The 19610-nt window shown below is 51.4% G+C and overlaps 1 protein-coding gene across 6 annotated transcripts in view; it reads right to left on the reverse strand.

Annotated features, from left to right (window-relative positions):
- Positions 1 to 19610, reverse strand: part of GPSM2 (G protein signaling modulator 2) — an 822550-nt gene that overhangs the window by 535504 nt on the left and 267436 nt on the right. For all 6 annotated transcript variants that reach the window (XM_069641857.1, XM_069641854.1, XM_069641856.1 and 3 more), the window contains one exon: positions 16689 to 16824. In XM_069641857.1, coding sequence (XP_069497958.1) covers positions 16689 to 16824 — 136 coding nt within the window. The remainder of the gene's footprint in view (positions 1 to 16688; positions 16825 to 19610) is intronic.

Here is a 19610-nt window from a genome sequence, read left to right on the forward strand (position 1 = left end):
CTGCATTCAGGCCAGTTTCGGGCAGGGCTGTCTCAGTCTTTGTCTCTCATACCAGAAACCAGACAGCCACAACAAGAAGTGCATATTGGTCACACACTCCATTCACCCAGGTCCCACCCACAGGGCGTACCCACAACATACAATCACTGGGAAGGCTCCACTCAGTCTGGACTGGACTTCACAACACCACCATATATGGAACTTCCACCCAACAACCAGTCAGGGGGAAGGGACAGAGTCAGGGCTTCCCAGGACTTTGGGAAAACAAGGTAATGGGTAAAAGAAAGCAAGAGGCTACAGGGGCCATCTTGTTTTCCATCAGGAATCAACTGATTCCAATGGCAGGGCCTGGGTATCCCAAAATGGAGGATACTCAGCGCACCTGTCAAATTCATCATGGAGCTGAAACCAGCCCATACCCTGCTCTGCGGGCCACCCACAGGTGCCCAAAAACATACACTAGGGGCACAAGGTTGTACCCCCACCCATAAGTGCCGTAAGGGTATCCCACGGGTCTGTTCACCAAACCAAAAGAGAGAGCTGCACCGCCAGTAGTCCCACATGAACTCCTGCGCGGAAAATATGACAGAACACACGATAAAAAGGCAGTAAAGGACAAGGATACAGAGGCCCTGTCCCTCCGATGCATTTCCAGCATCACACTCCATCACTCCTTTCCTGGGAAAACTCCTGGAAAAGTTGGCCATCTCCCCGCTAATCCTCCACACCGAATCTGTTGGTTGCATCCATGACCATCAGTCTGGATTCAGAGCAGCCAGAGGCACAGAAACTGCCTTCCTGAGCACCTGTGAAGATCTGCTCTCTAATCTTGGCGCTAGTTCTCTCTCTGTCCGCATTCTCCTTGACCTTTCCTCTGATTTTGACACAGATGACCTCTTTCCTCTTGGACCGACCTTCCCAGGCCAGGTTCAGCTTGGGTCCTTTCTCTGCACCACCTCTCTCCAAATGTGGTGTTCCCCAGGCTGCATCATCTGTCCCTGGCTCTTCAACGCCTATCTCGCTCCTTTGGCCCTCCTGATCTCTACCTTCTCCTCAAACATTCAGTATTTTGAGGATTACACGCAGCTCTCTTTCAGGCTACCCTCTGCTTCCTCCTCCTCCTCGCTCATCCCCGTCTATCCGCTATTCAGGCATGGTGCGCCTCTAACGATCTCTGCCTTAACGCTAGCAAGACTGACATTCTCCACGGAACGCCTTCTCCAGCTTTTCCTCTCACTCTGGACGCCCTCCTTGGGCCCTCTGCTCTCAACCTCTTGTGAGGCAAAAAACCTTGGGGTGATCTTGACTCCACTCTCTCAGTCTCTAAAAACATTACGAACCTTACTAAGAAAGCGATTTCTAGCTGTAGCTCCTCAGAGATATTCTCCTTTTCTCACCTTCCCCCAGAAACTCACTGTCTCCAGAGCCCCGGTTCTCTCTAGGCTGGACTACTGCAACAACCTCATTCTCAATCTGTCTCGCTCTACTCTTCGCCCTCTTCAACTCATTCAGAACAGCGCTGCAAGACTTCTCATTGGCCTCTAGCCCGGGGACCACATCTCTCTGGTCCCAAAATCCTTCCGGTGGCTGCGAGGATCAAGTTTAAAACCCTCTGCATCGTCAACAATGATTTTTGGGGCAGTGGCCCTCACTACCTTCAATTCTCTCTTCCTAAGTACCTTCCTCCTAGAGCCCTACTTATGTCTACTTCTAACTCACTGTGGGCGAGTCGCTTCTCCAAGCAGAGATTGGGGGTAGAACTCTATCCTCTGCAAGTGCCTCTCTCTGGAATGGCCTCCCAGACTCTATCTGCCTTGAGCCGGACTTCCTTAAGTTACAGGCCTATCACCACTGTACCTTTCTTACTCAAGATTCTTGACAAAATGGTCTAAACTCAAATTCAGGAACACTTAGAATCTAATTACCTCCTCGGTACCCATTAATCAGGTTTCAGACCACGCCATGGCACTGAGACAGCGTTAATAGATTTTAAAATGCAGATCAATTAATTGAAAGACAAGGGAAAAACAGGCCTGCTGCTACTCTTTGACCTTTCAGCCGCATTTGAGTTGGTGGACCATCAAGTTCTCTGCAACCATTTGGCGCCAGCAACGCACTTCTCACATAGTACCATTACCTGGATTAAATAATTCCTTAATAGAACCATGCAAGTCTTCTCACCTCTTGCAGCTACCAACCCCATCCCGATAACCTGCAGGGTTCCACAAGGCTCTTGTGTTTTCCCTACTTTGTAAAAGCCACTGTTGGTTGACCTAGATCAACTGGGTGTCACCTACACTAACTATGCAGATGACACCCAGATCCTCATACCCCTTTCGGGCGAGTATGATAGGGACCGGGCTTTGGTGAATAACATATACCTCATTCAGGCATGGATGGCCACACATGGCCTCTGTCTGAATGATGACAAGACTGAGCTTCTAATACTGGGTTCAACATCAAACCATAATAAACTAGACCAGAATTATACCTCCTTCAGTATCGATGGCAATTCCATCAATGTGGCAAAAGTAGTAAAAACCCTAGGTTTTTACCTAGACTCCTCCCTTACTCTCAATAAACAAGTCAGCTCCTTGGCGTCCACCACAGCATAAACATGTAAGCTGATCAGAGCATGCAGACCATTTTTGTCAAAGTTTAGTTGTACCACTCTAGCGAGAGCACTTCTCCTTTCCAAACTTGATTGTTATAATGCTCCCCATCTAGGAGCCAACAATTACCTCATCAACAAAATACAAACCCGGCAAAATAATGCATTAAGAGCTGCTCTCTGCATCCACAAGAGAGAATACACCTCACATTAAGGAGACAAAACAAATGGCTTAACACTAAAGACAAAATCATACTCAAAACCCTATCCCTAACGCACAAATGCCTTAACCATGCAGCCCCCATATACCTTTCTGAGAAAATAAACCTACCTCGGCCCGTCCCACCAGGACCATCAATTCAGCACATCTAGTGGTACCTAGATTTAAGCTAAAAAAGGCAGGGGGGGATCCAGCTTCCCGGTCATGGCAGCCCAGACCTGGAACGCCTTACCCATTCATCTGAGAGCAAACCAACCATTCTATACATTCAGACACATACAAATAATAAAACAAAAACAAACCAATCAATCAATCCAGGATTACCAGTGGTGCCATTTTATTGGCCAAAATTGGAAAGGGAACAAGTTACTTACCTGTAACTGTTCTCCAGCATGGGTCTGGCATGGATTCACATGCTCATGAATATTCCCCATCGTCAGGCTGGGAATCCTCGGTAAAGAAAAAATCAGTATCAGTTTTGTTTCTGATCTGTCTTTATTAGTAGTAACCAATCACTGGTCTCTGGGTCACACTGCCCCCAGCCAATGACTGCCCTCTCCCTAAGCCCCACCCCTGGCAGCCATCCTCAGATTTGGTAGCACGTAAAGTGGCAGTGTGACCAAGTGAAGAGCCGCAGAGGAGTAGGAGGGAGGGTTCGCATGCCAGACCCATGCTGGAGAACAACAGTTACAGGTAAGTAACTTGTTCCTTCTCTAGCATGGGCTCTGGCATAGATTCACATGCTCATGAATATAAGAATACATAGCAGTACCCACATGCACAACCCATGGGAGGTGGCAAGACTCAACATAAAGCAATACAACAACTCAAAATTAAGCATCTCTTACCTCCTCACCAGGCTCACCTTAAGCAAACAGGTTGCGCAGCACTGCCTGGCTGACTCTGGACTCCTCCCTGGAATCCCTGTCGACACAGTAGAATCTCGTGAAGGTGTGCGTCGACCTCCACATAGCAGCCCTGCAGATATCCTGCAGGGGTACACCAGACAAGAACGCTGTGGTGGCAGCGATAGCTCTGGGCGAATGGGCTCTCTGAAGGCCGGGCAGCAGTCGGGGCGCCAACCCGTGACAGTGCATGACGCAGCCGGAGAGCCATCTGGAAATGGAAGCCTTCGAGAGAGCCTTCCCTTGGTTCACCGGTCCAAAGTTCACAAACAGCTGTGATGTCTTCCATAAACTCTTCGTTCGGTCCACGTAGAACTTCAGCGCTCTAGCTACATCCAAGAGTGCAAAGTCCACTTGGCCGGCGACGAAGGCGACGGGAAGAAAACTGGCAACACCAAGGGCTCGTTGAGATGGAAGTCTGGCGGCACCTTGGGCATGAAGGAGGGGTGCGTCCTCAGCACCACCCTCGTCTCATGAAAAGTCAAGTATGGAGGCTTGCAGGATAGGTCATGAATCTCTCCCACGCGTCGTGCGGAGGTGATGGCCACAAGGAACGCCGTCTTCCACGACAGGAACTTCAACGGGGCCGAATACAAAGGCTTGAATGGCAGGACCATTAGCCTGGTCAGCACCACGTTGAGCTCCCACGCCGTGGCTGGAGCCTTCACCGGCGGGAACTATCGGAACAGTCCATTCATAAACTCCTTCCCCAGGTGATGAGACCACAGGGATGACCGTCTCGCAGTTCTGGTGTATTGGGAAATCACTGCCAGATGAATCTTGATGGAAGCGTGAGCTAGTCCAGCCTTGGCCAGCGACAGCAAGTACGGCAGCACTGGGGGGTTAATCTTCTGTGCACGGCACCAGACAGAGAACCTCTTCGACTTGTGTACGTAGCACTTGAGAGTTGAGGACGCCCTGGCCTTTGCAAGAACCTCTCTCCAGTCCGCCGGGATATCGTACCCTCCAAACTCTAGTGCTGCAGGAGCCAGGCCTGCAAGTTCAGCGACTCCAGGTCGTGATAAGGATGGCGCCTCCTTCTCTGGAGAGAAGACCCGCGTCCGTCGACAGTTTGACTGGTGGGGACGCTGACAAGTTCAGAAGGTCCGGGAACCAGATCTGTCTCGGCCACGCCAGTGCAACGAAGATCATCCTGCACCGGGACCTCTTGAGCTGGTTGACGAGTTGCAGTAGCAACGGCAACGGAGGGAACGCATACAGGAACAGGCCGTCCCAAGGGAACGAGAAAGCATCGCCCATACTCCTCGGCTGGGGAAACCAGCTGGCGAACCTCTGGCACTTGGAGTTCGTCGATGTCGCGAACAGGTCGATCTGGGGTTTGCCCCATCATTTAAAGAGTCGATCCACTTGATCCTGACGCAGTTCACTGCTGAGAGAGTCGGTGATTGTGTTGTTTGTCCCTGCCAGATGAAAGGGTACCAGAAACATCCCCTGGGCGACAGCCCAGTGCCACAGATCCTGGGCTTCCTTGGACAGGGCTGGAGATCTTGTTCCTCCCTGCTTCCGGATGTAGAACATCATGGTGGTGTTGTCGGTGAAGATCCTCACCACCTTGCCCTTGAGGGATGGGGGAAAAGACCTGAGGGCCCAGAACACTGCTCGGAGCTCCAGTATGTTGATCCGGGAGCCAGAGGCCTCTCGTGTGAAGATCTCCGGTGTGCGCTTCCCAACCCTCCAGGGAGGCATCCGTCGTCACCATCACCTGGTGAGCTGGGGTCTGAAAGTCTGTGCCCGCCGCGAGATGCGCACGGGTGCCCCATCACCGAATTGCTTGGCGGAATACTTAGTTGAGCGAGATCTTGTCCTCGAAGCTGCCCGTCGCTTGCATCCAAGGGCTGTCGAGGAACTCCTGTAGAGGGCGCATCCGAAGCCTGCACAGGTGCACCAGGTAGATGCATGAGGACATCATCCCGAGGAGGGACTTGATGGACCTCACCCTGGCCACGTCCGTGGCAAGCAGACACTGCACCTTGCTCAGGATGGCCTTCGTCCTTTCATCCAACGGCGAGGCCAACCACGCTACTGCATCGAGCCTGGCTCCTAGAAACAGTGCGACCTGCGACAGAGCCAGGTGGGATTTGGGGAAGTTGATGGAGAATCCCAGGTCCGTGAGCAGCCGGACGGTCGCTGCTGTGTGTTCGACGGCGAGTTCACTTGTTCTTGCTCGGATGAGCCAATCGTCCAGGTAGGGGTAGACGTGGATCCCCTGCAGGCGCAGCAGCGCTGCCACTGGCGCTAGGCACTTGGTGAATACCCTGGGGCGCCGACTTCTATCCGAATGGGAGGGGCTTGAACTGGTAGTGCCGTCCCTGGACCACGAACCTGAGAAGCATTTGGTGTCCTTTCAGTATGGGGATGTGAAAGTATGCATCCTCCAAATCCAACGACGATAGGAAGTTGACTTCCTCCAGCTGGCCCAGCACGTGCTGGAGGGTGACCATCCGGAACTTCTGTGCCTTGATGTATCTGTTTAGTCGACGCAGGTCCAGGATGGGACGCCATCCTCCTGTCTTCTTTCTGACAAGGAAGTATCTTGAGTATACTCTGGAGCCCCGGAGCATCTTTGGAACGAGCTCTATGGCTCCTTTCTTGAGAATCGACCTTCCCTCCAACAGCAGTTGAGGGATGTGGTTTACCTTTCTGGCTGTGGGAGGAATTTGTGGGCACTTCTTTCGAAATTCCAGAGTGTGCCCGTGTGCCAGGGCATCCAGCACCCAACGGTCGGTGGACATGGACTCCCACACGCTGACGAACTTCGTCAGCCAGCCTCCCACCGGGGTGCTTCGGTGGGGGGCCGACGCGACGGCCGGTTCAGTCTAGCTTGGAAGCAGCCTTGCCGCCTTGGCGACGACGGCGTGATCCACCCGACTTGCCTCGTCCCCTGTAAGCTTCTTGTGACGAGGAGCGGTCCGCCTGGCGGTACTTCGAGGAACCGCCGCTGAACCCTTTGGAGGCACCTTGCTTGCCTCCAGAGTTCCGAAAGGGCGGCCGCCGTTGCTGCAGAACTCCCAAGGCCCGAGCCGTCTGTGTCGGTCTTGATGGCCTGCAGCGACTCATCCACTGTCTTTCCAAACAGATTGTTCCCGTTGAAGGGCATGTCCAAAACCTTGGCTTGCACGTCTTGGAGGAAATCCGTCGCCTTGAGCCACCCCCGCCGTCTAAGGCAAACCCTGTTGCCCAACTGGCAGAAACATGTGTTGGCAATGTCCGTGGCTACCGTTATGGCGTGGTCTGATGCCACCTCACCTTCCTACAGGATTGCCAGGGCCTCTGCCCTCTTGTCATCCGGTAGGAAGTCCAACAGGGGGGCGATCTTGTACCACAATTCCCTGTCGTAGCGGGCCACAATCACTAGGGCATTGGCCGCCTTAATCGTCGTCGCCGCTGACGAGATGACTTGTCGTCCCATGGTGTCCAGTTTCTTTCCCTCTCAGTCCGGTGGGGAAGTTTAAGATGAAGCAGATGCCCCCCCTCCCCCCGCTTTCTTCTTGGCCGCTGCTGAGACGACTGAATCCGGGGTCGGCTGTGCCTTAAGGCACAACGGGGCGGCGTCGCGGACCCGGTACTTCTTCTCATACCGGTCACTCTTGGCAGGTGTCGTTGACGGGTTCTTGAGGAGGGCAAGTCCCTCGACCCAGATGTCATCCAGCAACGGCACCGTGAGGACCGTCTTCCTCTTAGCCTCGCGCCGTTGGTAGAGGAAGCCTTCCTTCTTCTCTTCGGGGCAGAGCTGAAAAAGCTTGGACGCCCTGGCAATCATGGCGTGGAAGGAGCCAATCTCGTCGGGCGGGGACGCCCGAGGGATCGGAGACGAGAGGTCGGGATCGGAGACGAGAGGTCAGTCCCGTCGTCGCCGCCGTCATGGCCGTGTCTGTTCCCGTGTCGTCCCTTGGGACCGGGGAAGGTGACAAAGGCTGAGATGGCCGTGAGGGCTGAAGGGGCACTGGATGAATTCTCCTCCTTTTGTTTGGAGGGCTTCCCGACGGACCCGGTTCAGCTGGGTCATCCGTCGGGGGTAGGGGCAGTCTCGTCCTTATCTCTGTGCATAAGGCTTGGATTGCCGAGTTGTCCTGAGGCTCGGGCTGCGACGGGCGCGACAGTTGCTCCTCATCCACGGGAACCTCGTAGTCAAGGCTACCCTTGCTCTCGTCGTCCCCCTCGTCGGGATTCCTCCCGTGGGACCAGGCCTCTTCCAAATTCTCGGTCAGTTCCTCCTCTGAGGTTGTGTCCGTGACGGCCACCGGTCCCCCCGACCTCTTTTTCCACCGGGGTCTTCACGGGGGTCTTCTCGATGGGCTTAAAAGAGGATTCCCTCCGTGGAGGCAGGGAAACTCTGGGCCCCGAGGTCGCCTCCACTGGGGTAGCCTCCACAGGCTTCGCCAGCGCCGCAGCGACTCCATCAATCGAGTCCTTGACCGGGATCAAGGCCTTCACCACCAACGGCGCGCTTGAGGCCTTCACCTTAGGGGGAGGGTCACCGCCGGTTCCTTCGAGATCGACCGGGGCCTCTCCAGAAGCTTAGCCGGGTTCTCGAGTTTTCTCTTCCCCGAGCCAGAGCGTTGGCTCGTGGTTGGTGTCGGTGAAGGTGCGCCCTGCCTGGCACCGAGGAGCCCGACTGTTCGGCGCTCCCAGTGCCCGCAGACTCGCAGTGCTTTGCCTTCTGTTGGGCCCCCGTCGCCCGGGTGCCCTCAGAGGACTTAGAAGACCGCTCAGACTTCTTCTCACCTGCTGGGCTCTTGCCTTCCAGCCAGTTGGAGGGACGGGTCCAACGATCCCTCATAGTCGGATCCAACATGTTCATACAAAACGCACAGTCCTTCTCCACGTGTGATTTGTACTCGTGGAGGCAGTATAGGCATTTTGAATGCTCGTCCTCCTTGAACACATTCTGTAGATTGCATCTAGGGCAGATCCTGAACAGTTTGCCGGGAGTCGAGCTTCCCTTCTCCCTGCCATGTTCCTCTCGTCCGCGAGGTAGGCCTCAGAAACTTCTGGAATCCTCCAAGAAGCCTAACTCGACAAAAACTTCACCCTTGAGGGGCGTAGAAAAATCCGAAACGGGTCCCCGTTGATCGAAAGTAGAAACGGTGGAGCTTGAGGCTCGATTGAACCGAAAAAATTAGAAGAACAAGTTACTCTCTTACCTTGTAACGTTCTTTTGATGGGATGGTCCGACGACGTATTCCATATCAATGACATGTAATCACCACAGCTGTGCTGCTTTGGAAAATCTTCGGCATCTGCGTCCTGCGTCGATGACGTCGACACGCTGCCCTCGAGGACCTCCTCCGACGGCCAACGTCACTGGATGTTCCAAGTAGGATGCACGATGCCCGTAGCCTCAGTTGTAGTTTTTTTCCAGAACGTGTGGCATCAGTCTTCTGCCAGTCTGACACACAAAGCCTTGCGGAAACGTAAGATGCAATCGCTTAAGAAATTCTGTAGCGGTGAAGGCAGGGAGGGAACGATATGGAATACGTCGTCGGACCATCCCATCGAAAGAACGTTACCAGGTAAGAGAGTAACTTGTTCTTCGAAGGGACTGGGTCCTCCGACGTATTCCATATCAATGACAGACTCCCAAAGCAGTACCAATGCAAGGAAGTGGGAAAAGAATTTAGAAAACAGAAATTTAGAATGCCCAATCAAATTGCGGGGTAAAGGACCGCCTTGCCAAAGCCCAGATCCTGCCCACGGATGGAATCGAGGGAGTAGTGACGTACAAAAGTATGTACCGAACCCCAGGTGGCTGCATCAAAGATGTTACGAATAGGAACACCTCTCTGTAGGGCAGTAGAGGCAGCCATACCCCTGGTACAAAGGGCCCGCAAGCCGACCGGTGGGTCCTTATCCGGCAAGCGGTAACACTCAGATAGCCAAAATAATCCAGCGAGACAAAATCTATTTTGTCACAGCTTGTCCTAAACGCTTTCCAGCGTAACCAATGAAGAGTTGATCGTCCACTCTGACCCGGGACATGTGTGAAATATAAAAAAATTGAACGCTCTTCTAGGATCAAGCCTATGGAGCCTCTCCTCTTCCTTACCAGGATGTGGAGGAGGATAAAACGCCGGAAGAACAACCTTCTGGCCTAAATGAAATTCCGACACCACCTTCTGAAGAAAGGAAGGACGTACTCTAAGGACAACCCTGTCCTTATGAAACACAGTGAAGGGTGGCTTAACTGAAAGTGCCAGTAACTCACTCACTCTGCGAGCGGAAGTGACCGCAACCAAAAATACAGTTTTAAGAGTTAACAGTCTCAAAGGGCATGAATGCAAAGGCTCAAACGGAGCACCCATCAGAAACTAGATAACAAGGTTCAAATCCCAACCGGGCACCTGGAAAGGTGACGGGGGGAACACATTAGTGAGCCCTTTCAGAAACTGAGAAATTAAAGGAATTTTAAAATAGGAACACTCTTCAGACGAGCGCTTAAATATGGACAGCGCCCCGAGGTAACCTTTAACGGTACCCACTTGCAAGCCCCTGTGGGCCAAAGAAAGCAAAAAAGAAAGAACCATGGGAATGTCGCATGCAAAAGGATCCACATTCTTAACCCTGCACCAGTCGCAGAACTAACGCCAACGGCAACGGTACAGGGACTTTGTTGCGGGCCGTCTGGCCGAGAGCAACACCTCCATCACGTCTTCAGGGAGGTCCCAATCCTTATACCTCAACCTTTCAGAAACCAAGCGTGAAGGTTGAGGGATCTGACCTCTGGATGGAGAACCTGACTCCCCTCCCGTGAGAGCACATCGTCTCGATAGGGAAGACGACGTGGAGGGCAGATGGATAGGTCGAGAAGGTCCGAGTACCACGTCCTCCGGGCCCACGCCGGAGCAATGAGGATCATCCAGGAAGCGAACCTCAGTAATCTCCACAGTACTTGCGGGATGACGGGGACTGGAGGAAACGCGTACAGCAGTGGAAATTACCACTCCACCATGAACGCATCTCCTAAGGCTCCTTTTGGAGGAAATTCCCACGAGCAGAACCTCTCGCACTTCCGGTTGACACTGGAGGCAAAGAGATCCACTTGAGGGGACCCCCAAAGGGCAAAGATCTACAGGAGAATCTCCTGAGGCAACTCTCACTCATGAGAGATTGCGCTCTGCCTGCTCAGAGCGTCCGCCGTCTCGTTTTCATTTCCGGCCAGATGAACTGCCGAGATCGAAACTTCCTGCTGGATTGCCCAGAACCAGAGCTGCATCGTCTCCCTGCACAGAGGAAGTGACCCTGCCCCCCCCTTTTTGTTGAGGTAGTGCATGGCCACCGTGTTGTCTGTCAGGATCAGGACATTCTTCCCTTGCACAGTCGGCAGAAAAGCCTTCAGGGCTAGCCTGACGGACCTCAGCTCCAACAGATTAATATGGAGTCTGGACTCCGACGGAGACCAACGACCGCTGACTGTCAACTCGTTGGCATGAGCTCCCCATCCGTGAGGGATGCGTCCGACACGATCGTCACCTCCGGCCAAGGTAGCCAAAACGGAGCCCCCTTCATCAGATTGTCTAAGACGGCCCACCACAGAAGGTCCTGGGCGACCGAGGACGGCACCTGAACAGGGTCCGACAACCTGCTGGAGGACTGAGACCACTGGAGCTTGAGTGCCCATTTCAAAGATCTCATCCGCAACCTGGCCTCTGGCACCAGAAGAATGCAGGATGCCATGAGGCCGAGCAATCTCAAGAACTCGAACGCCGGGAGACTCTGGGCAAGCTGAAACTTGTGCACCATCTGCTGAATGTGATGAGCCCTCACCTGGGGAGGAAAACACTGCCCCAGGGACGTGTCGAGCACAGCACTGAAGTACTGGAGCCCCTGAGTTGGTGTCAAATGGGACTTCTTTAAGTTGAGGGAGAAGCCCAGCTTGTGGAGGGAGTGCCAGGTGACAGATGATCCAGGACTTGCTCAGGAGAGCGCGCCCTGATCAACCAATCGTCCAGGACGGGGTAGACGTGAATCCCCCCTTTCCTGAGGTGTGCTGCCACCACTGCCATGAGCTTGGTGAAGACCCTCGGGCGGAGGTCAATTCAAACGGCAGGACCCGAAATTGAAAGTGCGAGTCGCCAACCGCGAACCTCAGGTACTTCTTGTGCTTTGGCTGTATCGGCACATGAAAATAAGCGTCCTTGAGGTCGAGAGACACCAACCAGTCCTGAAGTTGAAGGGCCTGGAGGACGAGAGAGAGTAACCATCTTGAACTTGTCCTTCCTGAGGAGTTTGTTCAAACCATGATGGGTCTCAAACCCCCGTCTTTCTTGGAAATCAAAAAATAAGGGGAATACCATCCCTTGTTCCTATCCGCTACAGGCACCAATTCTATGGCGCCTTTCTCCAGCAGGGATTGAATTTCCTGCGCAAGGAGCAGATCCGGACTCTTCGAAGAGAGATTCCCCGGTGAATTGTCTTGAGACCTCTGCCGGAAAGGAAGACCGTATCCGTGGGTTATGATCTCCAGAACCCACACATCTGAAGTAGTGGCGCGCCACTCTGCAAGTTACTGCGCCAGCCTTCCCCCAACCGGCGAACCATGGGTCATGGCCTCATGACTGAGCTGAATCGGCTGCAGCGTTGTCTGAGGGCAAAGAGGCAACAGCCCGAGCGGCCTTGGCACCTCGAGTACCTTGTTTTCCACCTCTGGCACTCCTATGGTGGCCCCTTTGACTGGCAGCTCCTCTCGCTTTACCAAAGGATGAGTAATAAGGAAAGGAACCTCCCCTCCATTGCTGTCCCCTAGGACGAAAAGGCAGAGGTTGGCGAACAGCAGCGCCCAACGACTTTGCTGCAGCTTTGGAGGTCTGCAACCTCTCAAGGCTCTCGTCAGCCTTGCTGCCAAAAAGATGTTCCCCGTCAAAGGGCATGTTGAGGAGCCGGGCCTGCACATCAGGAGCAAACCCCGACTTCGGCAACCACGCAAACCTGCGTATCACGGTGCTCGCCACCATGGACCGGCTGACGCAATCTGCCATGTCCAAACCAGACTGAACGGCCTCACACATGGCATCCTTGCCATCCTGAACCATGGCATGGAAACCATCCCGTCCGTCCCCTTCGGGAATATGTTCAGCCGCCAAGGAAACAGTTCCACACAGTGTGCATGAAACGCGACAAGGCACATACGGAGTTGGCCGCCTGAAGCTCCATACCCCCTGAAGAAAACACTTTCTTCGCCCAGCCGTCAAAACGCTTGTCGTCCCTATCAGGAGGGATGGTAGGATACAATGCCTGCTTTGCCGGGGCCGTAGCCACCTGCACCACTAAACTCTCCGGAGTGGGGTGCCTGGTCAAGTAGCAGGGGTCACTACTGGGTGGACGGTATTTTCGCGGCAAAGACATGCCCACTGCCGGGAGACTCTCTGGAGCAGTCCAAGCCGCCGCCACCACCCTCCTCTGTAGAGCCATATGGAATGGCAGTACCGGGTCAGTTGGTGGACCTTGATCGAGGTCATCCTGAAGAAAATCCCCTGGGGGAGCAGACCACCCCAAGTACTCAGTGACGCTGGACATAAGGCGCCGGTATAAGGAGTCGGCATGAGTGCCAGGCTCAGGCCTACAAAACTCCACCTCTGGAGAGGTGTCCAGCCCACTGGCATCGTGCAGGGACTGCCGCAGGTCCTCAATTTGGCTATGGCCCGAGAGAATCTCGTCTGGCACCGTATCAGGAACCATGCCATCATCAGAGCCCTCATCCACCTCTGAAATAAACTCAAGATGGCGGTAAAAAGGCACAGAATGTGGAACAAAGCCACGCTTGACCTTGGCCAGAGACTGCCTAGGGGGTTCCACCGAGCCCCGGGGTACCCCCGTCGAAACAGCCTCGAAAGGCGTCGAGTGAAGTCGCCGTCGACGCTTAACGCAGCACCGACTGCATCGATGGCATCGACACAGGCCTCGAGGCCGGAGCCCCGAGCGTGTCATTCGACAGCCTGGGCGCCGATGGCTTCGGCGACCTCTTCGCAGGCGGGGCCTCGAAAGAGTCCGTCGTCGACCTCTGCGTCGACGTCTTTCTCGAAGACACCACAGGTGCACACGGTCTCGAGCACGTCGAGGAGCACGACCTGGAATGACGAGAACGATTCCCCTTGTCCGAGCGGGACCTCTCCCGCGAATCGTGCCGACCACCCGAGCCCAAAGGCACGCGAGAGGTGTCTCTCGACCGATCACGACCGACCCCAATCGGAGGCGTGGACGGACCAGTGCCCTGCGCTTCGAGAATCCCTAACATTTTCTTCCCGAAGGAAGCCCATTCCTCCGGCGTCGCCTGCTTGGTGGGATAAGCGACCCGCCGATGGGCGGAGTCCTCGGAAGAGGACGGGGAAGGCGACCGATGACGACGCTTCCGGGAGTGCCTCGAAGTGTCAGAGGAGTGGCGGGACCGAGACCCACTGGACTTCCGACGACGATGCAGAGAGTCGCCCCTCGAATCGTCCTTCGAAAGCCCTGCAGACCTCGACTTCCGTGGCTTGGACACCTTACCTACCGACAACTTCTTCTTGCGCTCCCGCAAGGCTTTGGACGTGAGCAACTGGCAGTCGACACAGTCATCCATGTCATGGGCCTCCCCGAGGCACCAGAGGCATGCGTCGTGCGAGTCCGTCACCGACATCTTGAACCCACAGTCCACGCACTTCTTAAAGCCCGGACGCGGGGTGGAAGACCGAGGTAGACATCTTCACGAAGAAATCCTTCACAATACGAACAGGTTTGAAGAACTGAGAAAGAACAGAAACTCCAAAGAGTCGAGGCGCGCCGAGATCTCCGACGCGAACACGTTAGCAGAAAAAACGGAACTGAGGCTACGGGTGTCGTGCGTCCTACTTATAACATCCAGTGATGTCGGCCATCGGAGGAGGTCCTCGAGGGCGGCGTATCAACGTCATCGACGCAGAACATTTTTTTCCGAAGCAGCACAGCTGTGGTGATTACATGTCATTGATATAGAATACGTCGGAGGACCCAAGCCCCTTAAAAATCTCTTTGAAAAAGCGCAAAACGCAGTAAAAGCTCGAGAGCAATAGCACGAGGATTCCCAACACTTGAACGTGCGGTAAAAATCTGAGGATGGCTGCCAGGGGCGGGGCTTAGGGAGAGGGCAGTCATTGTTTGGGGGTAGTATGACCCAGAAACCAGTGATTGGTTACTACTAAGAAAGACAGATCAGAAACGAAACCGATACTGATTTTTTCTTTACCAAGGATTCCCAGCCTGACGACGGGGAATATTCATGAGCATGTGAATCCATGCCAGACCCCATGCTGGAGAAGGATCTTTTCAACTGGAAGCTAAAGAACTGTTACCAGTTGATTTGCATTTGGTGAACTTTCTTTCATTCGGAACTTACAAGAACTGGTTTAAGACTTTATTCTATTGACTGAACATTTGGGGAAATTGACTTTGCACAATCCTAGGGAAAGGATTTACTCAGGACAGGTGAAAGTTAACCCAATTACTGATTGTTTAGTATTTGCTCATTTATGTTGATTTCATTTGCTTTATATATTTTTTTGTTTAGTGTGATGGCCAGTTTGTTTCTGTTTGGAGTGGTTCCCTTAGTTCTTAAGACTAGGTAGGGTACAGCATTATATAGTAGGTTTAGCAAGGATTCCTTTGCACTATTTTCTCTTAATAAAATGCTTAGCCTTGAGAACTATCCAAGCAGTTGTCCGCCTCGCATTACTGACCTCTCACAGAAGGCATGGTGTCGTTTTAGAAAAATTATAAGCTTGATGAGCGTGTTCCGGAACGGTAGTCACAGGGCGTGGCGCCGCTAAAGATACTGGCCCCAACGCCATATCTGGCATGGGGCGCGTAGTGTTGAATGACAGAGCCGCTGTATCCCCTCGCGGCAGAAACTTTCACGCGAACAGCTGCGCTGGGATAGGGCTATCATAGATAAGGAATCAGTGGGAGGAAAGAATCCATTAGAAGTGTTACATGACATTGAAGAATTGATGCCATTAATCGTTTCCTCACATCAAGAGCCAGTACCGATCAATCATACTCTGGACTCCCTGCAAGGCCGTAACAGAGACCGTTGGGGCTAACATTCTCAAATCAATAACAGTGGAAAAAGGCAGAAACAGTGGCACCATGGTTCCATGCCAGAGTTGGGTTGGAACCACTCTAAAGTCACAGGTGGCTGTTAATATTTCAAAGTCCAGCCTGCACCTGAAGCCATAAAATGAGAAGAGGAATCCACTAGAAGCATGTATTAAGGAAGGATGATACATGTGATTTGTAAAACCTGTTGCTTAGCAGCGTATTGATCAAATTTGAGCTTGACACCCCTCGCTTTGAGAAATCCTCATCCAAGAGCAAAAAATGTGTTACACTTTCATGTTAACAGGGTATACAGTGTTAATAACAAAAAATATATTACGAAACACATTTATAACAAAACATGAATGAAAAATAAGGAAAGTTTTAAAGAAAATGTATGTGGGGTGGGGTAAAGGGTTCAATCTTGTGGTGAGGGTGTTGGGGTGGGTTTTTAGCAAGGGGTAGGGGGCCCCCCAAAAAAGGAAAACTTAATTTGTTATTTTATTCGTTATCTATGTGTTGTTATAAATGTGTTATTTAATAATTCATTATAAACACATGGAACTGTTAATAATACATCATTTTACATCAAGAATTGGATTTTCCATACAGTGGCAGCAATGCCCCATAGCTCCATTTCAAACTACTGTGAATAATGCCCGCTTATCGCTAGAACCAACATTCAAAACATTGGATTTAAAAGAAAAGAGCAGAACCAGCAGGTATTTATGCATACTATACCCTTTGATCTTCTGGCATTCCATCTATTGGGAACACTGCCATTTGCCATGAACCCCAGAAACTGCACTATATTCAACATGTCAAAAATGCATACATGGATTTCAAAGGGGAGACAAAACAGAACATTAACTTTGACTACATTTACCTTGTCACAGATCTCTCTGGAAATTTCAAGATGTTTTTGACAACAAAGGATAGCTTCATCAAAATTTCCAAGCACCTTTAACGTGTTCCCCAGGTTGCCACTGGCTTTAGCTTCACCAAGTCGGTCTCCAATGGTTCTGGGAAATGGGTAAAACAAGTAGTAGTACAAAACTGTCTTTTGGCACAGACATAAAAGTAAACATAAAAATGATTTTAAAAAAATCACAGAAAATGGCAAGTTAAAAGTAAGAACTCAAACAATATTACAGACTAAAATGGGCAAATAAACTACCTACACAGACCATGGTTATATTAATTACAGACTGGCATTAATATAAATAGGTAAAAACCATAGATATACAAACATTCACAAAAAAAGAAAAAATATTGAACAATATATTTCATTCTTAGGTGTATTCTTGCACCATCTTGGGCAAGGACATCCAAAAGGGCTGCTTCATATATTCAAAGGGACGGCAAAGCTTATAAAAGTACAACAAAGGGTGACACCAAGCCATCCACCCCTAACTCCAATTTTAAGGGGAGAGACTGGGTAGTCCTTGGAAGAGAGATAAGCTTCTTCAAGGAGGCCATTTCTTTCAGCTCCATCTTCCTAAGGACAGAGTGCCCCAAATCTCGGCTCCAAGGAGGCCATTTCATTTAGCTCCATCGTCCTAGGTTTGGAGTGCCCCAAATCGCGGCTCCAAACAGGGCCGAGTTATCAGCACAGGCTCTCAAAACCTCTAGACCTTGGGGAACTGCCTTACCGCCATACAGCTGCATAAAGCCCTGCACAGCTGCCCTCTGCCTTACATAATTAATTAGGGATTTGTCCATATCTTTCTCCCATCTACCTCTTTCATCAAGGCGAACCCCTAAATAATCATAGTAACCCACCCTTTCAATTTCTCTGGTTCCCAAACAGATAGGGGGAAATGTATCTCCACGTCGCTTGGCCCATAGCATTGCCTTACTTTTAGGGAGGTTAATTTCAAGCCCCATCTTCATTGCTATGGTTTCGAATAAGTTCAACCCCTTTTGGATGCCCACTCTTGTTTTGCTAATCATTACTGTATCATCGGCAAATAAAGGATTCACATTTTCCCCCCTGCAAATGGGCATCCAAATCACACCTTCCGATTTCTTCTGCAATTCAAGTAACGTATAGACTAAACAGTGTAGGTGCCATAGCACAACCCTGCCAAACACCCCTATAAACCGAGAAAGGCTTTGACAGGCCTGCACCATGTGGTGAGCTCAACTGCGCATAAGTGCCCAACTACAAACTGCAAATAGCTGCTAGAAAGTTTAAAGGGACCCCCAACGTGATGTTTCCCAGGGACATGGGCATCAACGCTAAGCTGAGGCTGATACAACTCAAAATATACTCCACCACTCCTACTATCCCCGGACAGCTCTTGCCAAATGGGAGTGGGATAGGGGGAACCGGGGATGAGACCGGTCTCTGATGTAAGCGCGAAAGGGGCACCTTCTTCCACATTTTTTTGGGACGGTGACGTGTTGCGACCCTTATGGGACGAATGCACTAATAAGATATCTATCTTAATGGTAGCCCCAATTCCACACAATCCCAAAATGATACTGCTGGGGATCTGGGGTGAGGTGGACCATAACAAATTCGAAAAATCATTCCTAACGGTTGCACTGGGAGCAGGGAAAAGACTGGTTGCTGCAACTTGGGGCTCGGCTGAGGCTATATGCCTGAACTGATGGATCAATGAAGAAAGCAGATGTGCATCTATGGAACGCTGCATCTACTTTTCTTCTATTTCAGAAAATATGGGCGAAATGGCTGGATGTGTACTGAGACCGGACTCCTCACCTACCCCCCCCTCCTTTCTCCCCCTCCTCAGATGACTATGAGACCTGGACTTGCCAAAAAGCATCTGAATCTGACATGTTCGACATACCTTCTCACCCTGCTGCCTCTTGTTTTGTTTGTTATTATCTACTAGTGTTCATAATGTTTTATTTTGCTGTGTAAAATTCATAAAGTGTTATAAATTTTTTTTAAAAAAAAGGGGCCCCCAACTGGAACAAATATGTCCCTAACTGTGGTCTAGGTAGCAAGTTAAAGGCTGAGCATAAATCAATAAATACAGCTTTTGGTTTCTCAATCTCATATACTTATTGCTGAGCAAAGATAACCTAAAAACCTAGTCCAGTGGACCTACGCCCATTCTAAATCCTGCCTGCTGATCAGAGAGCACTTCATTTTGAGAGAGCCCTTTTCCCCCATTTTTAAAGGCAGGTACTATTATGGCACCTTGCCAAGTCTCTGGAACAAGATGAGGGCTCTTAATACTAGAGAAGACTTGCCAGTGCCCACATTCAAGCACGTGTCTCTGCGGCATCTAACAACTCGGAAGAATTCTGCAAGGAGCTCGCCAACCCTGTGGCAGTCTCCACCCCTCCTCTTGCCTGCCAAGCTCTCTGCAATGCCCTTGCCTCGCACTTCATCTCAAAAACCCAGGACATCCTGTGCACACTCTCCTCCCCTGCCCCTCCTATTCCATCTCAGTCTGTGCTTCCAGACCCCCCTTTAACCACCACCTAGGGATGTAATGGTATAACGGTATACCGTTAAAGATACCATGAACCACTCAATTGAACAATAATAACCGTCACATTGTTTATACCGGTATACCGTTCATACCGTGAAGTGTGCTTTTCAATCTGATTTGGAAAGGCTGCAGTAAGCAAGTGCTGCGCAGTCTTGGTCTTGCACTGTTGGATGTGCCATCTGCCAAGTAGTTTCAGTTGGAGCAGTTTTTAATGCCATTACATAAACCACACGTGCCTGACACAAAATCAATACGTTAGCAAAAGGAAGAATAAATACAGTGCCAAGAAAGGGAAACAGTTTACTTTGGGTTGGCGGCTTTGGGCTTTATATATTTAT

The sequence above is a fragment of the Ambystoma mexicanum genome, chromosome 1q, assembly GCF_040938575.1.
Source record: "Ambystoma mexicanum isolate Mex_15411 chromosome 1q, UKY_AmexF1_1, whole genome shotgun sequence".
Classification (NCBI taxonomy): domain Eukaryota; kingdom Metazoa; phylum Chordata; class Amphibia; order Caudata; family Ambystomatidae; genus Ambystoma; species Ambystoma mexicanum.